The sequence below is a fragment of the Siphateles boraxobius genome, unplaced genomic scaffold (assembly GCF_051911475.1).
Source record: "Siphateles boraxobius isolate OS27281-9 unplaced genomic scaffold, OSU_SipBor_1 222, whole genome shotgun sequence".
Lineage (NCBI taxonomy): Eukaryota > Metazoa > Chordata > Actinopteri > Cypriniformes > Leuciscidae > Siphateles > Siphateles boraxobius.
Genome location: NW_027508836.1, coordinates 671,198 through 698,268, shown reverse-complemented (window position 1 = coordinate 698,268; position 27,071 = coordinate 671,198). Strand labels below are relative to the sequence as shown.

General features: G+C 39.5%; 1 protein-coding gene and 1 pseudogene across 1 annotated transcript; one reads left to right on the top strand and one right to left on the bottom strand.

Annotated features, from left to right (window-relative positions):
- Positions 1-81: 81 nt before the first annotated feature.
- LOC143747491 (apolipoprotein B-100-like) lies at positions 82-27,051 on the bottom strand (annotated as a pseudogene).
- Positions 8,365-10,486, top strand: LOC143747479 (zona pellucida sperm-binding protein 4-like). The gene is made up of 7 exons (XM_077240271.1): positions 8,365-8,368; positions 9,165-9,269; positions 9,347-9,534; positions 9,608-9,705; positions 9,777-9,934; positions 10,011-10,203; positions 10,273-10,486. The coding sequence occupies exons 1-7, from the start codon at positions 8,365-8,367 to the stop codon at positions 10,484-10,486; spliced, it is 960 nt and encodes a 319-aa protein (XP_077096386.1).
- Positions 27,052-27,071: the final 20 nt, after the last annotated feature.

Here is a 27,071-nt window from a genome sequence, read left to right as displayed (position 1 = left end):
CAAATTCAAAATTTATTTTACATTTCGACAACATATATGACCCACTTTCAATAAAGATTAATGTTGAAATGGGTAAAATAATTATTTGAAGCCAGTTAGACTTACACTTATTTCACCCTGATACTCCTGAAGTGTAGATGGAGATGTGAGATTAGAAGAGAACCCAAACACACCCTTTAGGACGGGTAAATCACTATACTCTACTGTTATTGCTGTACTAGAATTGTACCAACGGGAGAAAATCTCTCTTTTGCTATTTAACCCATGCCATGATAAAATATATCCTCTTTGTGTATCTCTTACATCAAAATCACTGTGACTTGGCTGAGTCAAGTATATGTCTACAGCAGCCAAGAGGGTGCTCAGGGGAACCAGTTCAACTTTACCAAGAGCAGTGTGGTTTATTGCAATTTCAGTATAATTGTAATAGATATATGTATAGTTTGAATTGATTTCTAGCAAAGAATAAATACGGTCAAGATCTCCCTCCCAGGTCAGCTGGTCACTAATGTCAAACCCAAACGTGGAATATTTAAAATCAAAGTAACCATTTCCAGTAGTCTTCAGATTGGATTTCAGACCATCAGCGTTCACATAGATGTTAGCTTGATTATCCATTTTCCCCTTAAGTTTGATATCATCAGGCAATGTAGCATCTGTGGTTATTTGGGTTGCAGACTCAATAGAGATAAAGGAAAGAGTTGCATCCAGCTTCAAGGTATTCTCAGCATCTCCATGTCCAGCAGCCTCTGAATCTGGACGATCAAAAGTGTACTTGATCTTTAAGTTTGATGCTGCCCATTGGGTGGGCCTTGGTGTCCGCAGAAAGTTGATGAGTAGCATCAATAGTGAACCTTGTCAGATTAATCTTAGCAAATGTGTCCACAGACAATACAGCCTCATAGATTTCTTGCAGAGTCAAGGTACTCTCGTGATTACCGCCAATGTGGGCATTCTCCAAAGACAAAGAAGAGGCCAATTTCAATCCACTTTTTGTGGTCAGGCTAGTGGTTCCATCAAGCTTGGCCTTCAATCCCTGAAACACGGATGCAGTTGTGGCACTAATACGCATCCAGTAATCCTTCGGATAAATACCTGCATTAGCATTGAAGTTGAGAATAGAGGACTTGAAAGACACGTCAGAGACCAGGTTACCCAATGAAGGAACAATCAGACCCAAATCAAAAATAGGAGCAAACCAACTCTTCTGGTAGACAAGTTTGGCTCTTAGATCAACAGGCTGGTTGTTTGTGGTAAAGTCACGCCATAGGCCAGTATTATCATTCAAGTTCCGCTCTCTGATTGATGGAATCTTGAAAATGGCTGGCACAAACATTTCTGCAGCATTTAAGTACCCAAAGCTGGCCAAACTATTCACAACAGCGTAAATACCCATCTCAGCTTTGTTATTGCTGGCTGTGAAGTTATGGCTGTAGTTGTAATTGTTTAAGTAGGCGACTACCACACTGCTGATTTCTTGCATGTCAGAGTTGAAGGTAACAGCGTAGTCTTTCTGGACATCAACATCGGCTGAAAAACACTCGAAGAGGTTGATCTTAGCAATACCCCTGTTCTGAAAGTCAATAGCAACCTTACTAGGACAAGTTATGATGTTGGCGGCATTAGAGAGGACACCACTGACAGCTCCGACAACCGATGTGACATGGGATGCCTTGATTTCCACCATCATATCGCCCAAGCGAGCCTTCCCAGAAGCAACCAGAAAACTGTTCTTGATAAACGGAGACTCAGTATCAACACTAGCATTGAATTCAAGGTGGCTTAGAGCAACAGCATCAGCATTCACTTTCATCTTCATCTTGATCTGCAAAGCATCACTATCAGTGTGGCCAGTAAAAGACAGCTTGGCGGCGCCAAGGCCCATGTTCAAATGCAGGTCACTCTCATGGGTACCTTCCTCAGAGAAGTCTTAAAGGGCAAATCTGCCAGTTCCTTCATTTTTAACTGTCAGTGTGAATGCAGCATCCTCCTGGCAAGCTATAGCCTTCTGAATCAGCATGACTTCACCAGACAGTGAGTGCGAGGGGATGTTCACCTGGTTCTTGTATGAAGTTTCAAGAAAGAAAATATTGTTAGAGGCAGATCCATTCAGAGTCAACCATGCATGTTGGTCTAAAGTCAATTCAATGTGTGTTAACTTGAAAGTTTCAGACACCATTACAGGACTTGTCTCGGGGATCGATATCTGTGCTGTAGATTCTAGATCGTAACTCAGAATGTTGAGGTTTGCAGAGGTTCCTTTAGAGTTAAAGCAAGCTGTGAAAAAAGGGCATCTCTTTTGAGCCGTTCTTGAACTCTGCAGAGGTTCTGGCGTTGTAGAGAGCGCTGCTGATTATGAATTCACCATACAGTTTTCCAAAAGATGGCACTAGAAGAGATGTCGAAATTGCAGGAATCTGACTGTCAAGCTTGTTCACAGCACTGGCAGGATGGAAGATTTCATTCAGCTTTGTGTAACCTTGGGTCTTGATCAAGCTAAGAATGTTTTGTACATCCTCAATGATGGAAAATATCAAAACCTTGATGTGTTTTGGTAGGGTTTCAACAACTTTGTCAATATGCATACCCATTACAATCAATTCGCCCAAAATATCCAAAGCCTCACTGAAACGGTTGAACATATCACTCGCTAATTTGTCCAATGCACTGATCAGACATTTCAGCTTTAATGTATTCTCTTGGTATAGAGTTTTCAAGGCATGTTTCAGCTGCACAGCTCTTCTCTCAAAGTTCAAATTGGACACAAAGTCACTTACATGATGAGGTATGTCCTGAATTTTGGAAGCAATCCCCTCTCGGTTGATGTATTTCCTCAGGGTCTCGCCCATGCTCACGAGTGTTATTCTGATGTTGTCAGGGACTTGAGAAAGACTTTCAATGAAAGGCAAGCTAATTGATTGTGTATCGGTGCTTTTGTCATACTTTAGGAAGCCAGAGACTGCAAAGTCCTGATAAGAAGTGCTGACAGTGTTGAACAGATTGGTGTGCACTTTTCCAGACCCTTCCAGCACAAGCCGGCCTGGACTGTTGTAAGCGCTGATTTTCTGTTCAATGGCATAGTCGTTCACTTCAGCCTTAATTTTCACTTTAATCCTTTGTTCAGAGGGGATAAGCAATGTGTCAGACATGCTTTCAAATTGTGATTTAATGTTGACATTGATGACGTAGTCTAGGTTAAGGTGGGTTGAGATCTTGCATTCATGAGAGTGAGCTATGGATTGTGGTTCTGCTTGTAGAAAGACTTTTGCAATAAAATCATGACTTGCATCTCCATGCAAGAAGTATGTGTCATCCTTACCATTAACACTGGCATCAAAATTGAACCGGAATGGAATAGTTGTACCATCAGTGTTGGTGTCAAAATCAAATGATTTTGAGTTGAAACGTATATGATTTTTGATTTTACAGGAAAGTCCAGCAATCTCTAGTTCAGTGTTGTGGTTAATGCGACTTCCCATGATTTCTCCAATGGTTTTGCACTGAGCAGTGGCAGTTTTGTTTTTGTAGGTGATCTCGAAGGTGTGCTTAAGCTCCTGGAGACTCAGGAGGCTTTGCAGTGAGGTTGTGCCATTGGTTCTCAGGCCATCTTTATTGAGTTTCAAAATGGCTTTGTGGACAGCTTGGTGTCCTGTGAGTTTAAAAGAGGCGTCACTGTGAATAGCTAGACCACTGATGTCCAGTGCTCCTGTGACCAGGGAATGGATACGTTCTTCAATGCTGTAAGTTGAGGTCTCTATCTTAATGCTAACTGCTTCAACACCAGCTCTGGTCTCAACCATGTTTTGGATCTTCAGGCCAAGAACCTGTGCTTTTGTATGAGAATTTAGATCAAGCTGGGATTCCTTGAAGGTTATTTTAGCAATGTTTAGCAATGTTAGAAGGTTGTCAAATGCTGTGTTGTTGGACAGAATCATCAGCTCTCCATTGGCAAAGGCTACAGCAAAGGAGTTCTGAGCCTGAAGAAGTTTTGAATCTATTTTCAGTTAAGAATTCATCTTTGCCTCTTGTCTGAAAGGGAGGACTGAGACTGATTGCAAAAGGTTTCCTGAACCATGGACTGAACCAGCCTTGAAGAATCCTTCCAGGTTTCCATCTCCAGAGATCTCCTCGGCATCAACGCCAAACTGTCCATTGTGCTCCAGCGAAATTTGCACTCCAACGTGGCTAATTACTTCAAGCTTGCTTTTGGATTTCACACTGAGTTTTTCAGCAAATTCCACTTCCCCCTCAACACCAATCGTGGCATTGATAATCTTGTGGCGAAGCACAGCCTTTACGTTAGCCTTGAGAGAATCGCCAGGTTTGGTCTCAACTAGAGCAGATCCTGTGAAATAAATCAATCAATAAGCAACCATCCAAAACAAGTGCATGCATACAGTGCATGTGGTACTTCAATTATAGCTTTACCTTCAACCTTTATGGAGAGGAGGTCAACAGGACTTGTGCCGGTGACTTCAAACTTAGCAGAATAACTTTCAGCAGGATCTCTGGCTGCAGACACAGCAGCTTCTAAGTTGTAGAAGTTGCTGTTTAGTTTTCCGGACAACTCTACCAATCCGAGAGTCGGCACAGACAGCGACACACTCCCAGGAATGAAGAACTCTGGAAGGTTAACGCTAGCAGATTCAAATTCCAGGCCGAGATGAGGTACAATCAGGTTTGGTGTGGAGAGGATTGTGGGAAAGTTCAGATCCTTAGTGGATTTTCCACCCAAGGGCAAGGGAAGAGTGATGGTATAGTAATGCTGGCCAAAGTGATATTTAACAGCAGCCTCTCTGTTTAAAAAGCATGTGTTAATTTTAACTGGTAACTGTGAATTGAATTGAAATACTGGTGAATATGGTGACATTAACTCACGCATTCAGGAACAATCTTTCAGGAAGAGTGATCACAGGCACGGTGTGAACTCCCAAATTCTGGACATGTGTAAAAAAAAAAAGAAAAGAACATTTTAAATGAAAATTAAGTCATAATATACTCACCCTGCTGTTGTTCTAATGCAGTATGCCGTTCTTTCTTTTTTAGACCACAAAAAAAAAGAATAAAAAAAGTCCTGCTCGCGCTTGTCCATATAATGGCAGACAATAGAAAACTTTCATAGAAAGACACAAAAGTATCAAAGAATGATTCGATGCATCACATGTCATATATTCCAAGTGTTCTGGGGTTTTACGATAGAGCTTGGTGGAAAAGAAACCGTAATTTAATGTATTATTTAACGAAAATCCTTACCTTGGCCGCTTATCTTCTGTGCTCAACTGCATGCATTCATGAGACTCTTATTAGCGACGCAGTTCACTCCGACACACAGGTTGTGAGAAATCAAGCGACATGAAATACAATCCATGTAGCCTACTTTTTTGTGTTTGTCGTAACAAAAAATTATCTCGTTCACCTCTATCATCAGACAAACTGAGTTCCAATTGAGGGTATATTTGATTCAGTAAAGAAAGTTCTTGGATACTTTTTGTGATTTATAGGTGTTGTATTTCATAATGGGTTTTAATTCATTTTGATTTCTCACAACATGTGTTTCTCTGGGTGAGTCGGAGTGAACCGCTTCGCTAATAAGAGTCTCATGAATGCAGTCGAGCACAGAAGACCTGCGGCCAAGGTCAGGATTTTTGTTAAATCAAACATAAAATTTTGGTTTGTTTTTCACCAAATCCTATCGTAAACCCCCAGAACACTTTGAGTATGTGACGTGTCACAAGGGATCATTCTGTGATGCTTTTGCATCTTTTTTAAAAAGCTTGATGCTGGTCGCTATTCACTGCCATAATTTGGACAAGAGCAAGCACTTCATTTTTAAAACATAAAATGTTCTCCTTTTGTGGTCCGAAAAAGGAAGAAGGGTATACTCCATTAATAGAACAACATCAGGGTGAGTAAATGACTTAATTTTAGTCCATTTTTAGGTGAACAATCACTTTAAGTTTAATAAGCATTTATTTATTTGGGTTTTTTCAAATGCTGATGAAAAAAAATTGAGGGAAGTTCTTACCGCAACTGCCTTTGCCAGAACATCGCGGACCTTCAACTCATTCAGGCCAATCTGGCGATCAAGAAGGCTTTTGACTGTAGCATTGATGTTGGGAATGATTCTTTGAATCTCAGATCTGACATCAGACTTCAATTCAGCCTCAATCTTTTCATTCTCTGAGAATAGATATTTTGAGAGAGATAATTCACTAGAATTATACTGTCATGGTCTTACATTTCCTTATTTGAATGTCAAACTGAAATTTGAAATTTAAACTGCACAATTATTTCGCATATCTAAATTTGACCATATAACCACAATCAGACAATTCATCAATAATCACGACAGGCCTTTTTTACTGGACATGTACCATATTTCAGGATGAGTGTTTGAACAGAAGTCGTCTCTGGGAGTTTTAAGTCACTCTCAATTTCCAAAGTCAACTTCTCAACATGCTTCAGTTTTGCAGAAACTTTAGAATCAAGCTGAAGAGAATCGATAAGCAATTCAGCAGAGATGCTGTACTTCTGTCTGTTTAATATCATTACATTTCTGGCCTCATGGGATGTTCCTGTTAGTAAGCAAAAGACAAATGATGGTTATTTTAAACATTGGTGTTTTCTCTTTTTTTCCAGTTAGGTATTTTGTTAAGCCGTCTCCAACCTTCAGCCATCAGGCTAAACATGACTTTGTCTGCCTCATCCTCGTATGCGTAGCTGATGGTGGCAATATACTCTGTGACCTTTTCAGATGGACCGAGCTCAACAGCAAATCTAAACACATACATAGTGTGGATGAAATGTTTGAGAAAAAGGAATATTTCGATATCAGTATATAGATGATTTTCACTTACTTGCTGTCACCAGTGAGAGGAAAGTAAGGGGCAGCATCGTTTGACATTGCATCAGGATACTTCAGGACTGTACAGTACTTCAGTCCAGGGAAAAAAGCAGTGCATTTATTCATATTAATATACTCGCCCTTGGCAGGAATGGGCTTAGCCTTGGCACCAACAACAGACACCAGAGAATTGCTATAGATGGGGGAAAATAACTGCATTTAATGTATGTAAAATAATTTGACTTGTTTCTAGGGCTGTCAATTAATCATATTTTCATTGTGATCACAACTTTTACTTGTCTATTAATTAAGCATAAACGCAGTGACATTGGCCTGCTGTTTATTCATCCTAAAAAATAATTATTTCCATTATATTGCATTAGTAACAAGCCTCCACATTCCACAAGCTTTCCTGCTTGCGGATACCAGATGTCAAGAGTTTAAATCCTTAAACTCTTTTGTTTTAGGTAAAAAAAAAAAACAGAAAGAGTTGGGTTGGGGGAAAAAACGATTGGAAAGCATTGGGGGAAAAAACGCTTGGGTTTGAAAATTACGCAATTCTTTTGGGTCTTTACCTTGACTTAATCGCTGGACTAACATAAATACATGTATTGATACTCAAGCATGCCCAAGTTCTTTTGAAGTCTAAAGTAACGTGTTGCCCATTTTTGTAGTGACATTTGATCATGGAAAGTGTCTGGAACAAAATTAATATCAAACTGCATTACACATAACTTGCGATGAAGGACAGGACCTTTTTCTGGGTGGTCCCAGTAGTGTTTATTTAACAGTAGACTGGTGCTTTCCTAATCTGGTGAAACCCACATTGGTTGTTAACTGAGAGCATTGCATATGTGGCCATCCAAGATCAGCCCTTATGAGTTCATGAGGAGAACTCTAATAATTTAATTCAAGCATAGTTTAGAGAATGAATGCTTTGGTAGTGAAACCAAGTTTTATTTGTATGACCATTTCTTACCCACCAGAGACAACGGTGATGACCGCAGGCAAAATAATTTTGTATGTTTTGGTGAAGAGAGACTTTAACGGATCCTGTTCTTTTCTGACAAGACTCAAATTACAATAAATGTGCATGTTTAAATTAATTTGAGGTAAATTATTGCCTCAATTTCAGGTCTAGTCTGCAGCCTGCTACATAAAATATTGAGCTATACTGAATGATCTTGCAGTGTGTGCAGGATATTAAAAGCCTTTATTATATAACTTTCTCTTTATAATGATTAAAAATTTTGGAATAAACCAGCTATTGCTGATAAAGGCTTCCATATCATTGCAACATAATCCTGCATATCAAACACTTGAGTCAGTCTGAATACACGTCTGTTGCCATGAGAAATCCAAGATGTGTTTTAAAAAAAAACAATACAGAATAGCCAAAACATCCACTATTATATTCACATAATGAAGCATAAAACAAAGGCTGAATTCGGAACGGCAGAAATAGGACTAGTAAACTATTCTGAATTCACCTCAATATGTGCATTCAATATATGTTCAAAATGGGTGGGAAAAAAAGGAAAATTGAATCTTAAGAACAAATGAAAACCCCATTTGCATAAACTCCCACTCATACAAGTCTGGAGAATCATGACTGTTAACGAAGAGGGAGTGATTATCATTAATTAGCCAAAGTCTGTAGAGTACAAAAAGACCAAAGGGCAGCATTTCAGCAGTGTGACTAGCTGTTAAACAATGGCAAGAAGTTGGTGTGCTGTTCAGTCTCTGGCACTTTGTGTTTGGTTCTGTGCTTTCTGTCATGCTCTTCCGAAGTGGAGTGATCTGCCCCAGAGTCCTCAAGCTCTGACGTTCCAGCAAACTGACCAGTGGTTTCAAAAGCCAGTTCAACAGCAAGCTAGTCAACAGTTTCCTCAGCCGGTTCAACAGCAAGCTAGTCAGTGGTTTCCTCAGCAGGTTCAAAAGCCAGTTCAACAGCAAGCTAGCCAACAGTTTCCTCAGCTGGTACAAAAGCCAGTTCAACAGCAAGCTAGCCAACAGTTTCCTCAGCTGGTACAAAAGCCAGTTCAACAGCAAGCTAGTCAACAGTTTCCTCAGCAGTTTCAACCGTCAGTTCAACAACAAGCTAGTCAACAGTTTCAACAGTCAGTTCAACAGCAAGCTAGTCAACAGTTTCCTCAGCAGTTTCAACCGTCAGTTCAACAAGCAAGTCAACCGTTTCAACAGTCAGTTCAACAACAAGCTAGTCAACAGTTTCCTCAGCAGGTTCAACAGCAAGCTAGTCAGCAATTTCAACTTAAGCAGCCAGTGGCACAGGCAGAGCCCCTTGACAAATGTACTGTAGCTGATTATGAGCAGATCCAATGTGGACCACCTGGTATCAGTGGTGCTGAGTGTGCTGCTATCAACTGCTGCTTTAATGGCCAGCAGTGTTATTATGGGAAGGCAGGTAAGAGTGTAGTCAATGTAGAGGCATTCATGTTAAACTGATCCTCAGCAATAACCTGCTCTTGTAACTCTTTCCAGTAACTGTCCAGTGTATAAGAGATGGGCAGTTTGTGGTAGTGGTGGCTAGAGATGTTACGCTGCCTCGATTGAGCCTGGATTCAGTCCGTCTCCTGGGTGGAAATGATCCAGCTTGCAGTCCTGTGGGATCCACACCTTTCTTTGCTATATACCAGTTCCCTGTCACTGCGTGTGGCACAAGCATGATGGCGAGTAGCTGCTTGTGGTTTTATTCTGCATGGCTTAGAATGGATTGGATGCCAACAGTGTTACTATTTGCAGGAGGACAGTGGATATGTGGTGTATGAAAACAGAATGACCTCCTCATATGAAGTGGGTATCGGACCACTTGGTTCCATCACAAGGGACAGCCATTTTGAGTAAGTGATGTATGCTTTATCGTAAATGTGAATCATTGACAAATGCTACAAGCTCACTGTTTGTTGTCCAGGCTTCTCTTCCAGTGTAGGTACTCTGGTACATCTGTGGAAGCTCTGGTTGTGGAGGTCAACACTGTTCCTCCACCTCCACCAGTAGCTGCTCCTGGACCCCTCAGGGTGGCGCTTAGACTGGCAAATGGTCAATGTGTCACCAAAGGCTGTGCAGAAGGTAAGTGTTTGTCCCGAGTATGCCTAAAGCCTTTCTAAAACTCCAGTTTCTAGTTAAACACTGCGTTCTTCCTCAGGGGACGAGGCATACACGTCCTACTACAGTGATGCTGATTATCCAGTTACAAAAGTCCTGCGGGAGCCTGTGTATGTTGAGGTGCACATTTTGGAGAGGACCGACCCCAACATTGTCCTGATGCTGGGACATTGCTGGGCCACATCAACCCCCAGTCCACTCAGTCTACCCCAATGGGATCTTCTGGTTGATGGGTGAGTAAGGCCAGTCTTTATCCATCTAGTGTGCTGTAAGGCATTTCTGACTGCCTCTTTGCCTTTCAGATGCCCTTACCAGGATGATCGTTACCTGACCACATTGGTTCCAGTGTCTGGATCATCTGGTCTTCAGTTCCCGACCCACTACAAGCGCTTTGTTGTGAAGATGTTCACATTTGTAGATCCAGCATCACTGGCTCCTCTGCAGGAAACTGTATGCTCTGCAGCCTTACCTCAACCCTTAATATTAGTGCTTTTTACAGTGAATTCTATGGCTTAACCCTTTGCCCCTGTGTTAGATCTTCATCCACTGTAGTACAGCGGTGTGCCATCCCTCCTCTGGCTCCTGTGAGCAAGGCTGCAGTCGGAAAAGTGAGTGCTTGCTGTATTCTGACTTCGGGAACTGTGAATTTCTTATTTAAATGCTAATGCTTCTACCACTTCTACAGGAAGGGACACTCCCATCAAGACTGTCTCTAGTGGGCAAACTGTGGTGTCTAGTGGAGAAGTTAAACTGGTCATGTGAATTTAATTTAATAAACCTCATGAAACCCAACAGTCTCTCTGGTATTGATTTTGTTGGATCTTTCATGGCTGTTCTCAGTTTTATTTATTGGGCCACACTATTAAAATCAAGTTAAAATGTTCCTTTAGCATGGTTGTTCATTCTGACTGGGGTGTTTGACTTGAACTGAACAAGCCAAGTTTATGCCCTAGCCACTTTACTGTACTCGTCAACCTATAGTTGTTAACCTGGGCCCCTATGCTTCTGTATAGCTCAGTATTTTGTTGCAGGGTGCAGACTTGTTTTTTTCAACCATTTATTTCTGCTAAGGAATAAAATGTATAAAGGTAAGGACTTTTCTTGGTATCACAATTCTTTTCTTGCAATTGAGTTTACATCTCACAATTTTGACATCATAATCAACTTGACTCTCTTGGTCAAATGAAAGTGTATTAATTCTGATGAACTGTAAAAAATTCAAATGAGAATAATCATGATTATCAGTTTAACCATTATTGCAGAGCCCTACTCCTATGTGAAGGGCTTTTAAATCCTTTATGCATTGATAATCCAGTTTCACTTACGTGACGCTGATGAGCTCAATTGGCCCACGAGGAGCTGGAATGGAGAGCCTGAGCTTGCTGTCAGTCACAGAGAGCTTCGCTCTAACACTGCTCTCATGATAGATGTTCGTGTGCATCTCCAGACCAGAGTGAACATAGTCGGGGAAGTGAGTCCCAATCTCAGTCACAAACTCAATGCCAGCAGACAGGGTCAAAGCTAATTCCTTCTGTGTAGTAGTCAATTCATGTTAGTATACTACCAGTCAAAAGTTTGGATTAAGATTGTTTTAGTATTTATTTGAATAAAAAAAATTAAAATATTACAATGTAAAACAGCTGTTTTCTATGTGAATATACTATAGTAAACTTTAATAAGGGGCCAAGCGCCTATAGTTTTTCTTTTTCTTATTCCTCCCGAATGGGAGTCTATGGTAGCCCAACTAACGGAACATAGTAAAATTATGGAGTTTGGCAACACTTGTAGGGATGGTAAAGAATAGTTATTGGACCAATTTACGAGTCTTTAGGACCAACTCTATAGCGCCACCACCAGTTTTGAAATGGTTATAACGTTTGAACCTTTTGTTCTAGAAAAATGAAACTTAGTACACCGAATTTCTCTCATTATGCAGATCACATTCAATATCTTACATTAAGACTCTGCCCATTACAGTAGTGGCCATTTTGAAAAGTACATTATTCTGTTTTTTTAACTGCTCCTTTAAATTTTGATCAATTCTTACGAAAATTGGTTCAGATGTGATCTTCAGAGATGGGATGCATTACATTTGTATCTAGCAGGCAGAGGAAATTTGAATATCTTACCTAGATTCTAATACTTATTTTAGTCCCTTCCAGTTTTTGTCCCAAAAACATTTTTTTTCTTTTTTGTAAATAAACCCATACTATCATTCTTGTGGGGGGCAAGGAACCCTAGAATTCGTAAGGAGCTCCTCGAAAGGCAAAGGCCCAAGGGAGGCTTAGCTCTTCCTAATCTTATGGGCTACTACTGGGCTGCAAATCTTCAAAAAATTATTTGTTGGAATACTTCCCCTGATGTTGATTGGTGTAAGGTGGAGGCAAATACTTGTATTTCTACATTGCTTTCTGGTGTAAGGTGGAGGCAAATACTTGTATTTCTACATTGCTTTCTGCTCTAATAACAATGAAGCTACCATTCTCTCCCTCTAAATACTCTTCAAGCCCAGTAGTACGTTCTACGCTTAAAATATGGTCACAGTTTAGACAAAGGCATAAACTCAGCAACTCTTCTAAGCTAAGCCCTCTCCGTAAAAAACAGTTGTTTCCTGCTGGTAAAATAGATCTCACATATGCACAATGGCAGAGGGTAGGCCTGGCCGGGTGTAGTGATTTTTACATAAACAACACCTTTGCCAGTTTTAATGACCTCTCAGAGAAATTCCAATTGTCACAGTCCAACCTAACGTTACTTTCAAATCTACTTTTCCTGACTTGCCACCTACTTCACTATTGGATAAAATTCTACTGTCTCCTACTTTTCTAAAAGGTCAAATTGCAGCAATAAATAAGATGGTTATGTCCTCAAATGATGTTTTAATTGACAGAATAAGAGGTAAGTGGGTAAAGGACATAGGAAGTGAAATACCTGACGAAATTTGTGATGAGGCTTTTAATAGAGTAAATGGATCTACCTCTTGCGCACGCCTCAGCCTTATACAACTTAAAGTCCTCCATCGTGCCTATTACACAAAATGCAGACTTTCAAAAATTTACCCAAATGTTGATGACTTGTGTGATTGATGCAAAGGTGACAAGGTAGACATTTTTCTTATGTTTTGGGCTTGTCAAAAGCTGAGTGACTATTGGACATTCATATTTAAAACATTAAATGAGGCCTTTAGCTTAGATATAAAACCCAGTGTTGAAGTTGCTATTTTTGGAGTACCAGAACATGGATTGACAAATAAAGTAAAAAATGTTATTGCTTTTGCCACCTTATTAGTGAGAAGGAGAATATTATTGGAGTGGAAGTCAACAAACCAGCCTAAAGCCTAAATGTGGTTATGTGATCTAGTAACATACTTAAAATTAGAGAAAATTAAATATTTAATGAAAGGATCGGTCGAAAATTTGTAGAAGAATTGGTTTTTACACATTTTGACAAGATGAAGACTCTCCCACTTATTGATCAATGTTAAATATGACCACCAATTGTGGTTTTTGTTTTATAATTGTTTACGGACCACGAATATGTCTGAAATTTTTATTATTGGCTATGTATGTATATATGTTTTTTTTTATTTTAAATTTATTTTCAATTGAATTTAATTGTGATTACTATTACTACTGTTGTCTTATCTTGTATGTAATGTATCCCCTTTCGGCGGAAAGGGTTATAATGGGGGGAAAGTTCTAACTTTAATTGTATGAAGCTTTCTGTTAATGCTTTGAAAAAGTTTATAAATAAATTATAAAAAATAATAATAATAATAATTGGTTCAGATGATCTTTGGACTGAGCCGCACAGAAATGAATGAACAGATTTTTTTTTAATTCATTTTTGTTCAAAGTGATGATGTCAGAAACTTAAGGAGGTCAACCCAAAATTGGTTCTGAGGCTTTATCTTGGCTAAACTTTGATCAATCGAAACGAAAATTGGTACGCTTTATCAAGGGTATGTCCTGAAGGTACCCGAGAAGTTTGAACACAGTGTCACCTTGTGTTCCAGAGATACAAATTTTTTGCAAAAATGCTTGTAACTTTTGAAAACATTGTTTAAAATTTGATTTATGCCATTATGTACCTTGGTTTTTGCCGATTCCGATTTTCCAACAAATGAAGCAAATGAAAAACTGTTGACAAAATTTGCTCAATTTTGCAAAAAATTGGCTCAGATGATCTTTGGACCAAGCCGCACAGAACAGAACGGATTTTTTATATTCACCACCGTTCCCAAGATATTCGTCTTCAAAGTTGACCTTGCTAATTGGTTAGCATGCTAACCAGATGCCATTCTTTCTAATGTGGCTCTTCAGCTATCAGGTTAACCTGTTAAAGTTACATTAGCATTAAACTAGCTTAGCATGCTAATCTGGTTAACATGCTAAGTAATGCTGTTGTGTCCTCAGTCTCACACCTCTCAAGGCTCTCCTCTGCAGTTCGGCGAGTCAGCATCAACTGAGTAGCGCAAGTTGCTAAACCCCGTGCCATGAGCCCCGAACCTCTCAGGTTGTGGGTTTGAATCCTGTGCGGCATATGCCGTACTGTGGCCAGAAGTGGTGCAAAAGTTGCTTCTGTTTCAGACATGTTGTCTATCTGAGAAGGAACTCATAAAATATAACATGTGGTTCATTTATATATACATATATTTTGACTTGATTCTCACTTGAGTTGACCCTGACCCAGAGATTAAAGGCTCAAACTTTATCATTATAATTGTGAGTAATGTTGCGTCATTTCAATTCCTTTATTATCTGAGTAAGGGTTGTACTATTCTTTCTTCCTCTTTGATTAAAAATAAGTGTGTTTTGTTCATACTTATAGAATTTTGTATAAAAATTCTGTGTTCTGTTAATTTTGAGTTCATTTTCACCTGTACTTCTGAACCAGCTGTTTTTCCATGCATGTTCAATTTCAGCAGTTTTTTTTCTGCTCTGCATTGCGCTACAGCCACTTCTGAGAAAAATCGCTGCTTGCAGCTATATTTTATTCCTGTGATCAAAGCTACATTTTCAGCATCATTACTGCAGTCTTTAGTGTCATATAATCCTTCAGAAAACATTCTAATATGATAATTTGATGCTCAAGTAATATTTCTGATTATCATCAGTGTTCAGTCATATTTTTGTGGAAACCGTGAAAAACTACCATTTAAAATTTTCAAAAGTAAGATTTTAAAAAGTGAAAATAAAACTATACTTTTATACAAATAGGCATTAAACTGCTCAAAAGTGACATTAAAAAAAAAACTTTATAATGTTACAAAAGATTCTATTTCAAATAAATGCTTTTCAAAATTGATGAAATCATAAATGTTGCTTGAGCATCAAATCATCATATTATAGTGATTTCTGAAGGATCATGTGGCACTGAAGACTGGAGTAATGATGCTGAAAATTCAGCTTTAATCACAGGTATAAATTACATTGTACAATATATTTACATAGACAACAGCTATTTAAACTTTTAATAATATTTCACAATTTTTACTATATTTTTGATCAAATAAATGCAGTTTTCAAAAACATGAACACATCTTAGAGCATAATAGTAGAAATGCAAGATAATCTGTTGTTGACAATAACACGTGCACGACTGAAGTGTGTTGGACTCACCCTGCCTGGATTAAAGGTCAATCCTCCTTTGACTCCAGGAGTAAAGGTACCAGACAGAGCCACTCTCAGTGGAAAGCCAGCTCCGGTGGGCAGATAAAACTCATTATCCATGAAGATGTAGTGAAGGAAAAGCTTGTTGTCGACACTTGAGAGCAGTCTTTTGAGGAACTATTTCAAATATATAATGCTGATTAGTAATGCAAAGAAATTTCGGTGACTGAAAATTGTTGTTTTGGGCAAAGGGTTTTGGAGTATAGAAATCATTGACCCCAACAGTGACGTTTAATTAACGTTTCTCTAATGGCGTGTTCAGCGTCTGTTTTGTTCCACAACGTTGATAAACTACAACGGGTAAACATGTCAGCTGTGTGGACGCTAGTGCTGGATTAACAATGTCGATTTCTCATTTTTAATCTATACTGATCATTTTTTCATCAAATTTTTAATGTGAGTGTGTGGAGGTGGGGACTAATCTGCATATTCATGATTCCATACTAAATGGCACAAGGGTGTTGAGTTACATTGAAGCTATTTTTAAGGCACAAGAGATTTTATTTTTTAAATATATAATTTTGATTATCAAAGATGAGTTTTAAAGGATAAAATAATTGACTTCACTTTAAATCTCAAGATCAATCTTTTGGTCAATGCTTTTCTCTGTTGATGCATGAAGAAAACTTTACTACGTATTTTTTGTAGAGCCTCCCAACCAATAAACAAAATAATCTTTGGGCTTTGATACTTTTGTTTAGAAACAAAGTCTCAGCTTTCAAATTTTGTCAATTTCATCACAAAATTCAAACAATAAACGTGGATTTGTGTGGTGACAGATCACTGAACTGCCTCTTTTCTACTAGTTACTAGCAAATAAACATCAGTGAAAATCAGAAAGAACAGAAAAACTTACTGAAATCAATCATGTCTCATGTAATCAGTGTTTCAACCACAGAAAGACATCAATAAAACAGTTTGAGAACAATGTCACGTAGTTACATTTACCTCAGAAAAGCCAATCAATTACCATAAACTTGATAGTCAGCTAGAAAAATTCCTTTTGATAAATATTTGCACTATATGACATATTCATTATATTTTTACTTATCCTGTTGTCTTCATTATGTAACGTATGTTTGAATAAATCTGTCACGAAAACAAGTTTTAGTACAGCCACCGTTTACTTATATTTCAACAACAAATTGGAGTAGAAACATAAATGTGTTATTAAAAAGTTGATATAACAACTGCATTGTTTGCATTACTAATTCTGAGGACAGAATCCATGTGGTGACAGCTGTGGTTGGTAAAACTGTACTCACGTCAGTGGGGATCATTTTAAGGAGATTGTGAATCATCTTGCCATCTTTTGTATCAAGATACCCAAGTTCAGCTCCCAGAAGCTTGAGGTACACCATTGCTTCAGGAGCATCCTGGGCCTTTAAGTCCTCGATAAGCTTGTTGACATTATGACTGATTTCATTGACTATGTTTTGAGAAGCCTACAGCACACAGAAGAGATTGAGATTGGAATCCAGCTGTGAAGAAATACATCCATTTGCAACTTTCACTACATTTAATACCTGTCTCTTCTTCCTATCGTTTCCCATGAACGGTAGCATGTTGTCCAAGACCTCATTGAGTTCGACGGGCATCTTGTCGGTGGCATATAAGGTGGTCTTCATGATAGTATCTGGGAAGAATCCATTGTCACCAAAGATAGCCTCCACAATGGGCTCAAAGCCCTTTCCCTCCATGCCAATCTGAAAGCAAGAATCTAAGACATTAGGGCTGGTTGATTATGGCAAACAGAATTTGGCAAAAAAAAAATTATTTCATAGGGCCATAATCAAGGAAATGTTGGAGTTTTATTGAACTCTGTACCTCAATCAAGTCCAAATCAAACCCAAAAGCATTCAAGGTCATCTCCAGCATGACCTCCATTGGAAGTTCTTTAGGAGATTCAAAGATCATGTTTCCCTCTAAAGATCCAAGTCTGAAGTACCGAGAGAGTTCGTTTGGTTCCATGAGCATTTCAATTTCATTGCCTTGAAAGGCCTCTCGAATCTTCAGTCTCAAGCTAGGGAGTAAACAAAACAAGATTACCTTTTCTTCTGAAAATTAGATTAGGTTCTTATTCTTCCTATAATTTTTTTACTTACTCCATTGTCTCTGGTGCGGTAGAGCTCAAGATGTTGCTGATATGAGAGGTGATGAAGCTCTTGACCTGAGGATTTTCCTCAACAAGGAGAGCCGCTGCCAGTTGAGCGAGTTCAGCAGGCGTGGGGTTCTTCATCAAGATGAGATACGCAGCTACACACTTCTGTACGGACGCGACTCTGTCCAGAACAGCATGCATGAGCACCTCTCGGCCCTGTAAAACCCATGAAATGAGTCTCATTAGCTGTTTCTACCCATCTATTTTTGGGATATTACTGGATGGAAACCCCAAGATGCAGATAAATTCTAAAAATGTTCATAAAAAAAGTATGCACTTATTGAGGTGGATATTTTTTTATCCAATAAGAAGACATACGCATAAACACTTACAGAATAAATTCCTCTATGCACAACAAAAAAACTCGACTTGGCTCAACAGAAGATGTGATTGGATAACTGGACTAACCAGCGGACCAATCACATCACAGCATCTCAGATGTTGGTTTGATCAGAAATGCCTAAGCCAAAGTCTGTCATCAGAATAATTTGGTTTAATTCCCTCCTTGAAGCATCTCACATGATTGCGTTCAGAAAACAACAGGAATCCGAACGCAAGATAACTTAATATCACCAAGAAATTTATGATGTACGGAAATAAAGAGTCATAAGTTTCTTACCCAATTGCAGCATTTTTATTACAGATATTTTGCAGCAATTTCCCAGGAAGTGACGATTTTGTTTTCTATCACACATTGGCAGTATAAGTTAAATCCACAATTTTGGATGGAAACATAGCTAATTACTGTTAATCAAGCTGTTCTGAGACACTGTGTGCTGCACGCGTGTAAATGAACATAGTGCTTCCCTCTAAAACCGGTCTATCCTGTATTTTCTTCAAAATATATCATAATATACATCACAAAATATCGCAATGTCAGTATTTTCTAATATTGTGCAGCTTATTTTATACTGACTTCAAACTCAGCAAGAGTTGTGGGTGTAAGAAACTCAGCTTTTTGGAAATATTAATAATCAATAATATCTTGTTATTATTAATTATAAATATTTGGGTCAGTTAATTGGATTAACTTGATGTGGCTGAATTAATATTACAATCAATTAATCAGTTCTTCCAACAAACTCTTTTGATTATTAATTTATTCTAAGAAAAGGGTATCTTCCATGGCCTCAGAAGAATAATTATTTCTTCGCCTGTACAGTACTTTGAGCCAGTAGCAAAAACCGTGATCGTAAAGTGACTTGTATTGCAAACAAAATAGAACCAAATACATATTATGTACAAGTTTTATTAACTAAATATAGATATTTATATGAATATAAATAAACTAAACAACATACACACATGAATACATAAATAGGTTAGTGATAGGATGAAATTTTAAACCGGAAGAGGGTCTATGAGAAGAACCATCAGAATTTCATTTTCACATTTCATTGAATTGAATACTTGCATTTGTAATGGGAACAATTCTTGAAGTTGTTGAAAATTGAAGTCGTTGATGGTTCCGGCAGTGTCAAGTGGAAGTTGGTTGAGCGTTCTCTTTCTCCAGGAACGCATGGCTGGTTTGGTCAAGGCCTGGGACTCTGTTGAGACCACGCCGAACACCCAGGAGAAGTGAGGAAGTCGGAAGGATGGGTGATTGGAGTCGTTGTTGGTTGGAGTCTTTGTTCCAAAACTCCTGAGATTGTCCTTGGTTCTTTGTGAGAGAGTCATCTCTCTCCTGCCTGAGCCCATATCTGGTTGGATCGAGGCCTGCTGGGCCCTGGGGCCCCCGTGGAGGGGGAGGGGGTTCCCCAGTATAACCAGAACAGTGTTGCGGCTGGATGAAAGAACTAAGAGAGGGAGGTCACATGTGGACTGTCTCTAATAAGGCCTGGAAAAGATCCTCCCCTAAGGGTTGAACTCGACCAATCAGAAAGGTGACATGTCTGAGAGGGAAAGTGGCTCTTAGTTGATTTACGGATCTTTGTCCCTAGCATGATTATACCTTCATTAATGCTCAGATAGCTATAACACATCCACACTGCATTCTAGAAGAAGGTGATGTACATCAAAGTGTGAGTCATTAAATGAGGATTAATTAGGTAGGAGGCATGATACAGATGAGGTTACATTGATCGTTAGTTGGTTGTATACCAGGATACATACCATAATATATACCTAATAGTACACGAGACAGTAAACCATTTACACTGTTTCTTTCACAGTTTTATGCATGTTCATTTATAGATCAGTTAGTCTATGATTAATGCAGCAAAGTCTGTTTTAAAGAGGGTTTCTGTTTCATAGTCTCTCTCTTGAGTATGTGGCCACATTCCTCAGAGGTCGTACAATCTCCTTATCATGCCCTGTAACATGACACTGTTGCTGCCCTTGTGTTTGTTCATTTGGGCTGTGTGAGGAGTTTCATAAACCTTTGTATATAATGAATAATTAGTATGTGTCTGATTGGTCCATACCCTACAGATCCCCCCTTTCGATCGTTGTTGTCCCCCCTCAAGGACAACCACGAGCGAAGTTGGAAGTGCGGAGAGATCAGACACACACTTGTCATAGAAGGCTGGAAGGCCATGGTGGCCTCTGGTTGCTCGTGTCTTCTGGAGTGGTGGTCGTTCCACGGCTGGTGATGTGGACAGTAGCCAAGTCCAGGTCTCTGCAGCAGGTGTTGAGGCAGCAGGTGTTGGGGCATTCTGAAGTTCATTAGTTTTGGGGCATGTGTTTCCTTGTGGTTGCAGGAAGTGGTTAGGCCTCTATGTAGCATAGAGAGGTTTTCAAGCTGACCTGGTGCTGGTGGCCGGAGGTCAGAAGGTGGTTGTTAGCCTCTCAGTCACGAGAGGTCTGAAGGATTGAAGTGTGGTTCTGTCCTTATGGTGGTGCCGACGCAAGCTTGCCTAAGCTGGGGTGGGCAAGGAGTCGGAAGCTTGTACCTTACAGGACTCCTTGGGTGAGTCCTGTGCAGGGAGCTATTTTGCGTGTGTCAGCGCCTCCAGTAGCTCTGAGGCAGGTGCGTCCAGCTGTCCTTGCGGAGCCTCAGATTGACACCTGTGTGGAGGGTATGGAAGAGGATGCTGTCGTTGACAGCCTTTGTTCCTCCTGTGGTGTTTGCAGGTTGAGGGTACTGTCCTCCATGGCTTCTCCAAGGGGCTTGGCTGGTACCTGGGTTGTTGCCATGGTGACAGTTCTGTGCTGGTCCTGGGCATGCTCTGTCCAGCTGCATTGAATCTGGTTCGAACCTCAGTCTCTAGATGGTCTGTAAGGCTTTGGGCACAGGTCCGCTCCTTGTGGGACGCTGTGATCTATTATGTGAGGTTGTTTACCTTCTGTTTTATACCCATAAGGTGGGGTAAGGAGATGAGAATCTTGATCACCCCGGTGTGGCTGTAACTCTGGCTTGGGTCATGGGTCGTTTGTCCTCTTCTCTCATGGTGCAGTTCCGTTGGCTCTGGTGCCGTCGGATGTCAGCAGCCATGGGTGGAACAGTGTTCCTCGCGATGGCTTGTCAGTCTTTTCGGTCTCCTGTCCGGTTAAGGTCAGGTTAAGCAGAGGATCTGCAACATTTTGGCACACTTGTGGTGAGAGACTAATGCATGACCCTAGAAAGTTCAAAGCCACGGTTTAATGGGTTCGCTAGATATGTAGCATAAAGCTAGGTATTTCATGTGTAGCTAGCTAGTGAAGTGTGTATTGTATCCTTATCATCTTAGCTGTGGATATTAGGAGGCTAAGACTTGTGTGGTTCCGAGAGTATTTCCTGGAAAGGGCATAGCCGAGATGAAATAAATGACTTAAGATGGTTCTTATGACTAAAATATTTCTCTGGACTTAACTGGTGGTTCACTACGGCTTGACGAAGTGAAGAATAGGAGGAAAAAGTACAGCTTTCCTATTCAAATTATGCTTATTATCAATCCTCAGGACTATAGTTATGCCCTAGTAATCGTTGAAATTACTTGTGTTGCAGGGTCATAAAAATTAGTGCACTTGTTGAAAATAAACAAAATCACAAATAAAGGTGTCTCTGGTTCCTTTCTGGGCCCTATGGGAAATGGAACCACATTTGAACAAGAGAGGAAATGGAAATAAATCATATACATGACAGAATAGACAAGTGAATAGCTGACTGCTATTATTATCGAAGTAAAATAAAAATAAAAAGGACTTAAGTAAGTGATCAAAACAGCGGGAATGATCTGAAATTGAGAATAATCAATAGCACTAGTGACTAACCTTTAGATTTGCCTGGACCAACACTCCATAGTGGGTCACAGCTGTTGCGTGTTTAAGACCACACCGTGTGTGTCCCTCCAAAGGTTTAGTCAACATGCTGATGAAAATTCTCATAACTATAAGAATTCTTCTCTAGCTACACAGCTTACATGTAATTAAACTTGGGTTTAATTGACAGGGCATCTGCAAATTTAGCCTACAGCGCTCAGCAAGGACTATGCCTAAACTAGTGAAGGTGAAATTCTGCTGAGAAGAATTTAAAGTAAGGAAAGAGAAAAATTTGAAACCCTAAATGGGGTTAAAGAAAGTATTTTAGAATACTTTGCGCTGTATACATAAAAGCGGTAATTAAGGCTTCAGGTAAATGATGCTAACCGCTAACTGTAGAAGTTATTATGTAGCTTAGCCTAAGCTGGATGGATGCTAGGTTAGCTTAGCTTAGCCTAAGCTGGATGGACGCTAGGTTAAGTTAGCTTAGCCACCTAGGCTGGTTTGTTTACAAAATGACGTCACGAGTTAGCACTTCCTGTGACAAGTCGTTGTCATGGGAACCAGTTCATGCCAGACCAATTCAACAGTCCATGAAGAATGTCTGCACATTTTAAATGAGTTATGCATGTTTAAACTGGTTAAAAGGGGGCGCCTATACTTTAAGTCTTTCAAGAACTTGATGTTACATTCAGTAAAATGCAAATGTGGTTTGGCATTTGCAAATTTTACTCATGGAACTCTTCTCTTTACTTTACGCAACTTATTCTATTTGTTTACAGAGTAAGGAAATAGATTTGCTGTAAGTCAAAGCTTGTCTAAGCCTATATAGTTACGTCCATCTCGTGCATAAATACTGACTTTTCAGCGAGTGAACAGTTTTGATCGCTAGGTAGCTCTCTGCTTGTAGATGCAGCCAAAATTTAGGTGAATTACATCAATCTAACAATCATTTGTAAGGTCTTTACTTTGTAGAAAGGGGAGCATCACCCAAGTCTACGTGTATATAACACTGTACTGAGATTCCTTCGTCAGAAACAGATTAAGCAATACTGCAATTTGGATTCCTTCAACCAAAGCAGACTAATAAATACCGGTACAGTTTGCATGCCGCTGAGATGAGATTCCTTTGTCAAACAGACTTACCCTTTAATGCTGAAATTACCGATACCAGTTAAGACCCCTTTTTTATTTTTATTATTATTATTTATTAAGTAGAGATGTCAATTCCAGCTATCGTTTTATCTGCAATTAGACAAGCCAGCAGCTAGTGATCAAAATATGTATCGCATATCATGTCCCATTTGGATCGGAATGATCAAATAAGCACTTTTAGGATAACAGTAGTTACGAAGGGGCTCTAGGTCATGCTAGTTTTCCCAGCTTAGGTGGTTTGCTTACTATCTGGCATTAGGGTGACGAATACCCTATTTGGAGTTTGTATTTCCTGTAACAAGTCATTGTCATGGAAAACTAATGTGCAGCAGTGTATATTTCACCCAGCAGCTGGCACAATGTCTGTATGTTTCAAAAAGCAGTGCATAGTCTGTTGGCACGTGAGGCTTACACCTGCATTCAAGATTTTCTTTAAATCAGTAAAATTCAAATTTTACTAATGCAAACTCTTGCTTCCTTTTGAGCACACATTTTCATCTACTTTAAAAGTTTTATGTCCTATGCTGACTAGGAACTTTGTAGCAGAGTCGTGCATTGTGGTCATGCCGTGTGTCTTCTGGGTTTTGAAGTTCAGAGTCAAAAGGTTCTTGAAGCTGGTGTCTTCCTCCATCACAGGTTCGTTGCACGCTCCGAGGTAGCTTGCTTGATGTCTGTGGTAGTAGCACAGTAGTAGCACTGTGTGCGTGTGTGTGTGTGTGTGTGTGTGTGTGTGTGTGTGTGTGTGTGTGTGTGTGTGTGTGTGTGTGTGTGTGTGTGTGTGTGTGTGTGTGTGTGTGTGTGTGTGTGTGTGTGTGTGTGTGTGTGAATGGGTGTGTCTGTTTTGCACTCTTGATGTTTTAGAGTTTCACCCCTTCACTTTTTTTCTACATCGTGGCCGATTTGTAGATTGTACACACAAACAAATTCTCAGAATTTTTGTTTTTGTCAATTTCCCATTTATTTCCTATGGTCGTTATAGCAAGTGCACAAGTGGTACTATTTTTTTTACGACCCCTTAGCCTGCTCGAATCATGCCCTCAATTATTTTGTGTGTGTTCACATTCCAAATGCCATAAAAGTCACATATTTTCGTACCATTCCGATGAAGCTGTAGGCTAATTTTTAATAATTCAAAACAGAAAATTTTCCGGTCAGAAGATCTAGTCGAGGAAATATTGTTTTTCGGTTCACTATTTGCATCATGTTCTTTAAATGCTGGAGTTATTACATTTTCATATAAAAACTACAAAAGAAAAAACATTTAACTTGGAAATATTAATAACTAACTTTTGCCAAAAGTCATATTTATACTTTTTTATTTTGCAAAGGTGAAATTATACTAAATAAATGAATGTCAATTAAATAAACAATGAACATCACTTAATGTACAATTTAATGTAAAATAGGCAATGAAGTAGCCTAGATCAATAAGATGAGTTGAGTCTATATAGTAAAGTGATCCATTTATTGTAGTGTTTAAATGGGACCAGCAATATTTCAGGGTTTCAATCACTGAACAAACATGTTTACATCATTGTGCTTGTGCGTGACTTTTAAAGTTATTCTGGATCTGTTCATGTCACTGATTATGAGGCCTGAGGTGAGAAAGCATTCATTAAATAAAGCCCAATGATTAGTTGAAATCAATCCTTTAATGAAATATTAAATTCAGATGTGAAGTTACAATGGCGAAATGCAGCTACTCAATATGATATGGAAGAAGAGGATTTTGAAAGTCTGATGCTCGAATCAGACGTTCGTGGCTACTTTTACGAGGCGCAATATAGCGAAGAGCAGCTGAGGCTGATGGAGGAACAATTATCATGCAATAATTCACCATTTCAAATTAAATGAATTTCAAGCTCTAGTGGCAGCTATCCTTGTGTGATTTCTCGGATAGGCGGATACCTCATAGGCGCTGTTCTGGATTAGTGGGAGTGGCTTGCGGACCTTTGCAATGTGGTGCATTGTGGGAGTTGTTGTCTTTCATACAAATGCGCCCTAAAGTTATTTTCTGTCTTTCCTCAAGAAGGCACCAAATTCAAAATTTATTTTACATTTCGACAACATATATGACCCACTTTCAATAAAGATTAATGTTGAAATGGGTGAAATAATTATTTGAAGCCAGTTAGACTTACACTTAATTCACCCTGATACTCCTGAAGTGTAGATGGAGATGTGAGATTAGAAGAGAACCCAAACACACCCTTTAGGACGGGTAAATCACTATACTCTACTGTTATTGCTGTACTAGAATTGTACCAACGGGAGAAAATCTCTCTTTTGCTATTTAACCCATGCCATGATAAAATATATCCTCTTTGTGTATCTCTTACATCAAAATCACTGTGACTTGGCTGAGTCAAGTATATGTCTACAGCAGCCAAGAGGGTGCTCAGGGGAACCAGTTCAACTTTACCAAGAGCAGTGTGGTTTATTGCAATTTCAGTATAATTGTAATAGATATATGTATAGTTTGAATTGATTTCTAGCAAAGAATAAATACGGTCAAGATCTCCCTCCCAGGTCAGCTGGTCACTAATGTCAAACCCAAACATGGAATATTTAAAATCAAAGTAACCATTTCCAGTAGTCTTCAGATTGGATTTCAGACCATCAGCGTTCACATAGATGTTAGCTTGATTATCCATTTTCCCCTTAAGTTTGATATCATCAGGCAATGTAGCATCTGTGGTTATTTGGGTTGCAGACTCAACAGAGATAAAGGAAAGAGTTGCAACCAGCTTCAAGGTATTCTCAGCATCTCCATGTCCAGCAGCCTCTGAATCTGGACGATCAAAAGTGTACTTGATCTTTAAGTTTGATGCTGCCTTTGGGTGGGCCTTGGTGTCCGCAGAAAGTTGATGAGTAGCATCAATAGTGAACCTTGTCAGATTAATCTTAGCAAATGTGTCCACAGACAATACAGCCTCATAGATTTCTTGCAGAGTCAAGGTACTCTCGTGATTACCGCCAATGTGGGCATTCTCCAAAGACAAAGAAGAGGCCAATTTCAATCCACTTTTTGTGGTCAGGCTAGTGGTTCCATCAAGCTTGGCCTTCAATCCCTGAAACACGGATGCAGTTGTGGCACTAATACGCATCCAGTAATCCTTCGGATAAATACCTGCATTAGCATTGAAGTTGAGAATAGAGGACTTGAAAGACACGTCAGAGACCAGGTTACCCAATGAAGGAACAATCAGACCCAAATCAATAATAGGAGCAAACCAACTCTTCTGGTAGACAAGTTTGGCTCTTAGATCAACAGGCTGGTTGTTTGTGGTAAAGTCACGCCATAGGCCAGTATTATCATTCCGCTCTCTGATTGATGGAATCTTGAAAATGGCTGGCACAAACATTTCTGCAGCATTTAAGTACCCAAAGCTGGCCAAACTATTCACAATAGCGTAAATACCCATCTCAGCTTTGTTATTGCTGGCTGTGAAGTTATGGCTGTAGTTGTAATTGTTTAAGTAGGCGACTACCACACTGCTGATTTCTTGCATGTCAGAGTTGAAGGTAACAGCGTAGTCTTTCTGGACATCAACATCGGCTGAAAAACACTCGAAGAGGTTGATCTTAGCAATACCCCTGTTCTGAAAGTCAATAGCAACCTTACTAGGACAAGTTATGATGTTGGCGGCATTAGAGAGGACACCACTGACAGCTCCGACAACCGATGTGACATGGGATGCCTTGATTTCCACCATCATATCGCCCAAGCGAGCCTTCCCAGAAGCAACCAGAAAACTGTTCTTGATAAACGGAGACTCAGTATCAACACTAGCATTGAATTCAAGGTGGCTTAGAGCAACAGCATCAGCATTCACTTTCATCTTCATCTTGATCTGCAAAGCATCACTATCAGTGTGGCCAGTAAAAGACAGCTTGGCGGCGCCAAGGCCCATGTTCAAATGCAGGTCACTCT

What these genes read in the sequence shown, in the direction of transcription:
- LOC143747479 (XM_077240271.1), top strand. An exon ending in CGTGTGGCACAAGCATGATG is followed by an intron (nt 9,535 to 9,607) that starts GCGAGTAGCTGC and finishes TACTATTTGCAG; the next exon opens with GAGGACAGTGGATATGTGGT. An exon ending in TGGGATCTTCTGGTTGATGG is followed by an intron (nt 10,204 to 10,272) that starts GTGAGTAAGGCC and finishes TTTGCCTTTCAG; the next exon opens with ATGCCCTTACCAGGATGATC.